Raw genomic sequence first — 7722 nt, 5'->3', positions numbered from 1 at the left:
GACAAATGTCCTTGTTGTTGGAACGAGAGAGCATTTTATTGTATTGTTTTATGCACTGTAATCCACTTAACCCTCATTTTGATCTTTTAAGTGTTTTGTTTGATTATTTCAATATTTGTTTTACAAAGCATACTTTTTTTCTTTTTTTTTACAGTCAAAACAAAGTAAAAATATAATTAACTCTAATGTGAGACAAGCATAATATACTGCTCATATTTCATAGAGGAATAAGACAGATGAGAAATAAGAACAAGATGTTCAGTTAGTTTTTAAAAAATGTTTTTTTTAATGATTTCAATTTATGTAAATTAATGAATATGATAATGATTTTGGTGGGGTTAAGTGGGGTTGTGATAATGCTGTGTTCTGTTCTTGATGAAAAACTTTGTTTTGTAAGAGAGTTGTCATTTTTTAAAAGTATTTTACTTTGTTTTACATTTTAATTTGTATTTCATTTTCTTTGTTTCTCTCTCCCTCACAAACCCAGGTGAAAAAAGTGCTCTATTTTCACACACTAATTTTGTACTTAATATACTAAAAATTATTTTTTAGTACTTAAGATAATCTTAAGAACATCTAAGTGTACTCAACTGTGCTATTTTGAGACACCATGAATATGAACTAAAATCTTTATCTCTGTATTAAAAAAAAAATGTATTTAGTTGCCACTTGTAGTACACTTAACCCCCAAAGTGTACTACAAATGCAAATACATTTGGTGCACAAAAATAGAGCACTTTAAGTACATTATGAAAGTGTACTTTTTTTCACCTTGACACACACATGCCAAGTGGTTATCATAAATCACTTATACTGTAACAAGAATTCATTTGGCCATGTTATCTGTTCGAAATTGCAAAGCTATTTTACCGAATCTCTAATGAAAATCTAATGAAATCTACATGTGCTGTTTCTCATTCGGTCACAGCTTCATACACGTTTTGAATGCTGATAAAACCAAGCTTATGTTATTTTCAAGCTTGAAAAAAAAAAAAGTAAATTATTTCATTCCTCTCCAGACCTTACAATAAAATGTGATTGAGTTAGTAAAAGAGTATAAATATCTTGGCATCATTGTTGATGATACATTATCTTTTAGCTCTCACATAACTCAATTAAAGAAAAAAAATTAAAATAAAGCTTGGGTTTTATTTTGTTTTTCATTTAATGTAAGAAAGAAATTGGTTTCTGCTACCTCTCTACCTGTACTTGATTATGGTGATGTAGTTTATCAAGTTGCTTCTTATCTTCTCTCTTCTTTGGATGCTGTTTATCATGGCGCTCTAAGATTTATATCAGATTGTAAACCTTCATCTCATCATTGCACTTTGTACAACAGCTTGGCCTTCTCTGTCTATTAGAAGGAAATGCACTGGTATCTAATTATTTATACAACTATTCTGGGGTTGTTGCCTTCATACCTCGGTTGTCTCATTCAACAGAAAGTGTTGGGAAATATTCCATTCAAAATTGTTATACTCTTTCTGTTGCATGTGTCAGAACTGAACTGGAAAAAATAGCTTTTATATATGCAGCTCTGTTTGACTGGAATTTACTCAAATTGAAATTGAAATTACAAACTGGTGTCAATGGAACATTTTAAATCTATTATTCAGTCACTTGAAGAAGATTAAATGAAGTGCAATTGTTTTTAAGTGTTTTAGCTTTTTATTGTTATTTTGTTCTGTAAATTTGTGATTGCACCTGATTGTACTGCTGCCTATTCTTGGCCAGGGCCGAAGTGAATCAAAGTGAGATTAGTGAATTATTCTATCTTATTATGATAAAAACTACATCACCTGATCATCTTTGTTTCTGACTTCCTTTGTAACAACTGGTAAACACTGTTACAAAAACCACCTGCTCACATAAAAAAAATACTGATCACCATAATGACATTTTCAATAAAACATCTAAACCTCTGTTAATTGTCTATAACTTCTGTAAACGTCTGACAGAAATAAAGTAAATCTGGTTAGTAATAAATGAAGCTGGTAATGCTGGTTGTGGAGTTGTTTAATCCTCCTCTGCTGAGATATTTAGAAATTTAATGTCTTCTTTTATCTTCACTTGATTTCATCTAAGGCTGTGGCTGAATTCAGTTGTAGTTCTTGTGTTTCTTTCCTTCAGTGATTCTGCTTGTTATCATCAGATAATGCTCACTTAATTAATCATAAAATTATCTCATTAACTTTAACACTGCTTCAGTGACTACACTGACTATATGTGTTCTGAGCAGTGTTGATTTAACTCTGGGGATTTTGCTGTGTAGGGTTCCATATGATATTTTCACATGTTTTATTCTGTGACAACTTGTTTACATCATGTGATGTTTTTTAAATTGTGTACATTTGGTACATTTTGTCTACATTTTGGAACTTTTGGGGGTTTTTTTTAGAAAACAAAAAGGTTCTATGTACAATGGAGTATATGGAATGCAAAACTTTGAAGCTCGATATCCTAAAACTGCTCAGAATGCAGATAGAACCTTATAATATATATATATATATATATATATATATATATATATATATATATATATATATATATATATATATATATATATATATTATTAAAAACAACAAAACTGTGAAATCAGTACAATCTGACAATGCATATAATTTATTCATTTATTTAATATAGAATGTAATAACCTGAATAGTTTCAACTGAAACAAGACCCAACCAAATTAGAAAACGGAATCAAAATTTGAGCATAAAACCTTTGATGGCTCATGATCATCTGGTTTGACAAATTTTTTAAATTAAATGTATTATTTTTTATTTGTATAAATTACACAAAATTCCCTTCTGTGCATATGAGCCATTTGATTATATTGTAAATTCTACTTTGGTTTACTTTGCATCTCCTTACGTTTTTTATATTCTTGTTGTAATTGTTCATTTTGACATACTTTCTGTTGCAGTAGTTGCAGTTCATTCTTTGTTCTGACAAGTTCTACTTGCATCTTTTTCAGCTCTCTTTCCAGTTTCTGTATGTCATTCTTGCACTGGCCCTTCTCTTTAATTAATATCATCTCAGTATTTTGGATGGTATTAGTCAGCTCATCCATATTCTTCTTTAACTTTTCAAGCTCCTTTCTGTCAACCAATGTTTCTCCTTTTTTCTTCTCTTTTTCATCAGCATCACAACTGCTTCCTTGGTCATCATGCCTCTTTTCATTTTCAGCAGGTCTTTTTATTTTTTCTGAGAATGAATTATTTGCTTCAGGTTTTTGTCCAGTCTTATTCTTTTCATACATGGCTTTGGTGTAATAGTTTTTTTCATTCTTCTCCACCAAGTCATTGATCTTCTTCAGAAGAGAGGAGATTTGCTGGTGATCTTTTTTGTTTCTGTTGTTGAAGACGTGATATCTTTCTCCACATATCTGAATGATTTTCTTCAGATCTGGGTGGACTTCCTCCAGGTAGTCTTCAATGGGCCGATCATCCAGTTCATCTCCTTTGGTGAACAGCACAATCATGTATTTGTTGACTTCATCTCCAAACTCCTTCAGGATATTCATGACTGTGTTTATCTCTTCATTGGTAAACCTGCCAATAGGCAGCACCAAGAGAAACACATGCGGCATGCACATGTTTATGTAGTTGATGATTTCCTGCTTCATTTCAGTCTCAAATTGAGAAGAATCACACCATCCAGGAGTGTCAATGACTTCTATTGTTTGTTCATCTACAGTGGAGATTCTCATTGAACAGGCTTGAGTGACTCGCTCTGAGCTGGCCGCCGTGTAAAATGGATGACAACCCAAAAGAGTGTTTCCTGATGCGCTCTTCCCTGCTCCTTGCTTACCCAACAGAACGATTCTCAGCTTCTCCATTTTAACCTTTCACTGACAAACAACAGGAACAAATAAATGTTAAAGTATAAATTAATGTAATGTTACATGTTGATTGAACAAAGCATTCTTAAGTTACCAAGTAATTTCTCTTTACAACATTATTCAAACCTCTTTCCATAATCAAATAATTATTAGAGTACCTTTTAGTCTCTGTGCTTTGTTGCTGTCTGTTTCTGTGACAATGAAAGTGTTTAATGACTGTGCAGCACATTTATACTTTGAGTAGATGCTCCGCCCCATCTATATAATGTCAAAGGCTCTGCACTGGTTTAGCAAGAGCCCCATCCACTGGAAATCAATTTACACAGGTCTTCACTTTTGTGTTTTATGTTTTACATAAAAGTATTTTACTTTTATGATATAAGTTAAGTACATTGGTGTGTCACCTCAGATTTCTTGCTTCTCATTATGAAATTTTATTTTGCACAGAAAATCTGTGAATGCAACCACAATTAAAATAAATTTAACAAATGTCTCTGGTTACTGTCGTAAGCTCAGTTTCCTGAGAAGGGAACACGATGTTGCGTACAGCTTTAGCTGATGCTGAGGGGAAACAGCTTTCTCCTGAGAATAATGAAGCATGATTCGCTTAATATCATTGCCCTGAAATGGCCAACGGTGCTCAAGCATGCGAAGATAAGGGGCATGGCACGCCCTATATAGCGCGGCGCTGAGCTGCATTGGTGTCCCATACTTGGAATTTGTGCTCTGCATTTCACCCATCCAAGTGCGCACACACACAGTATTGGACACACAAAGCATTGTATGTTGAAAAGAGTATGCCAAAAGTCCCCAGATGGTCTACTATTTCCAGTAGATTTTCAAAGTGTGGATCTGCGCACAATAAGGGCTAATATTGCCCACAACCCATTGCGCTTTGGAGGAGGATTTGGTTCAGAACTACAAACACAAGTAAAAAGTGTTCAAAAAACATGGCGGATGTGCGTGACCAATTTTGAGAGACTAATAATGATTTCACCTTATAAAAAATGTATTTAATGTATCCATGTTATATTTCATCTGCAACAACAATGTAGACTTTTATAAAGATCTGTTTGGCCATTAACTTTTAAATGCATCATTATGCAAACACATGAGAGTTCTCTGCATGAAAAACCCACAAATGGCAGATCAATGAGCTAATTCTTTTCTCTCTAATACAAGAAATGAAATTAAATGAAATGTGGCAGGCCAGTTTACAGTGACAGCTGTGTGTAATATGCAACAGAGTGGTCCATTAAAAGACAATTTAATGACGTGATAGTATGTCCCAAAGCTTGTCTAATCTTTTGCTACACACTAAAAAGTATGTACTTTTTCTTCACAAGAAGAGTACATACTTATATAAGAGTACACACACACACACACACACACACACATACATATATATATATGTAGCCTATATATCTAAAATTTAGCTTTGCTCCAGAGACTTTCAGTGGCGTGTACTCATTTTTGCATCACCCTAATTTGAGTAAAACTGAAAATTTTCTTCTCTAAGTTATATTATTACCCTAACTTTCATGTTATAAGTTAAACAGATGTTATATTAAACTTAGTCTTGTCAACATTTTGAAAATTGTTTTTGTGTTTATTGAGCTACTGTTTAAAATGTTACTTTTCAAAGGGGGTGTGCTCATTTACACCGAGCACTAATATATATATATACACATACTACTGCTCAAAAGTTTGGGATCACTAAGATTTTTTATGTTTTTAAAAGAAGTCTCATCTGCTCACCAAGGCTGCATTTATTTAATTAAAAATACAGTAAAAACAGTAATATTGTGAAATATTATTACAATTTAAAATAACTGTTTTCTAATTGAATATATTTTACAAAGTAAATTATTCCTGTGATCAAAGCTGAATTTTCAGCATCATTTCTCCAGTCTTCAGTGTCACATGATCCTTCAGAAATCATTCTAATGATAATTTCAGTAAGAATTTTTTTTTTTTTTTAAAGAAATGAAAGAAATTAATACTTTTATTCATTAAATCGGCCAAAAGTGACAGTAAAGACATTTATAATGTTACAAAAGATTATAATTCAAATAAATGCTGTTCTTTTGAACTTTCTCCTGAAAAGAAAATATTGTACACAAATATTTTGTACAATTGTACACAACAAATGTTTCTTGAGCAGCAGATCATCATATTAGAATGATTTCTGAAGGATCATGTGACACTGAAGACTGGAGTAATGATGCTGAAAATTCAGCTTTGATCACAGGAACAAATTACATTTTAACATATATTCACATAGAAAACATTTATTTTAAATTGTAATAATATTTCACAATATTACTGTTTTTACTGTATTTTTAATTAAATAAATGCAGCCTTGGTGAGCAGACGAAACTTCTTTTAAAAACATTAAAAATCTTAGAGATTAATTTTTTTCTGACACAGTTTAACTCTGAGATCTTATCATATTTTATTACCATTATTTTAAACTATAGTGAATAAACTGTATTAGTGAATGAAATGTTCAAGGTATCTGAATAAATTTATTCAGACACCTTGAACATTTCATTTAATACAGTTATATATATACATACACACACACACACACACACACACACACACACACACACACACACACACACGTCAGGGGTGTTTCACTTTTAAAGTGTAAAAGTCACTCTTATAAAGGAACACTTTCCAACAGGGACACCTGCAGGTGAAGTTACAGCGGGACGCCACGTCTCTCTTGCATCCCCTGAGCCCCTTGACTCATAACACCCCATAAATCGTTCAGTGGGTTTCCGACACTTAATACTGTGTTTTTTTCAGTCAGTTTTCACATGATGTGGATTGTCTTTTTGCCAATCAGAGGAAACCAATGCATCATAATCTTACAAAGAATGAGTCTCAAGCATTGAAGTGGTTATTTGAAAATAAGGAAATTACTGTAAAACTGGTGGACAAAAGAGGGTGCTGTTTTAGTTTGGGGGAGAGACGATACACCAGGGAAGGACTCCAACAGATCACTAATCCTGATTATTACCTTGCTTTGACCACCAATCCTTTGGAGATGATGACGACGCAATTGACAGATTTTTTTATCTACAGCAAAGGATGAAAATTAGATACATTGTGTTGATCGCCATGTAAAACCTCCAAAAGTCCATGAGTAGTTCTCGCTCAGTGGAGAGGTTCTAAGATAATAGGGCACTTGGCTCTACCTATATAGCATCACCATGTGAGAGTTCAAGGCAAGCATCATAGGCTATTGCAAGTGCAATAGCATGATTCAATCAGGCTTCATGAATGTAAGAGAAAGGAGTTTCCCCCAAAGCATATAAGCTATTAGTCTATATGCAATGTCTCATTCCCTCCTCTTAGCAAACCATGGTTATGTTGAGTAACCCGAGACGTTTTGTTCACCCTCACCCTCTCATGTTTATAGGAGACATACTGTATGACAGTCTCAACTGCTTCACTAGTGACTATCCTGATCTGTGAAGGCAAAGACAGCAGAATATGAGAGCCTCCAAATTTATTGCAACAAACTTGCAATAAATTTGTTGCTTGTAATTAATACATTTCATCAGAATGCATTTCTCATAATGGTGTCATTACAGCATCTACCAGCAGGGGCTAACTAGACCATGATGTTAACCAACCTGTTTTAAAAATAACATATGAGACAAAAAATAGCATAGAAACAAAAAATACCACAGATCGCAGTGAGACTTAAACAGCAGTGTGTGGAGAAAAGAGAAGCCATAAGGAGTGTGAGGTGTGGGGGTGTGTTTTCCTGATCCGGCCTACAGGATTAATCAGGTGAGAGGAAGCCGACAGATAGAGACGCGGCCCATCCTGCCCTCACAATCCTCACATCACAGAGTTGAAGA

The 7722-nt window shown here is 33.5% G+C and overlaps 1 protein-coding gene across 1 annotated transcript; it reads right to left on the bottom strand.

The window, feature by feature from the left end:
* Positions 1 to 2618: 2618 nt before the first annotated feature.
* On the bottom strand, positions 2619 to 4038 carry LOC127509981 (GTPase IMAP family member 4-like). The gene is made up of 2 exons (XM_051889421.1): positions 4003 to 4038; positions 2619 to 3853 (listed from the first exon to the last, which is right to left on the bottom strand). Exon 2 carries the CDS (start codon positions 3839 to 3841, stop codon positions 2846 to 2848), a length of 996 nt encoding a protein of 331 aa, XP_051745381.1. The 5' UTR covers positions 3842 to 3853; positions 4003 to 4038; the 3' UTR covers positions 2619 to 2845.
* Between the last annotated feature and the right edge of the window lie 3684 nt (positions 4039 to 7722).

This window comes from Ctenopharyngodon idella, chromosome 3, assembly GCF_019924925.1.
Source record: "Ctenopharyngodon idella isolate HZGC_01 chromosome 3, HZGC01, whole genome shotgun sequence".
Lineage (NCBI taxonomy): Eukaryota > Metazoa > Chordata > Actinopteri > Cypriniformes > Xenocyprididae > Ctenopharyngodon > Ctenopharyngodon idella.
The sequence above is the reverse complement of the archived record's forward strand: the minus strand, read 5'-3'. Positions and strand labels throughout refer to the sequence as shown.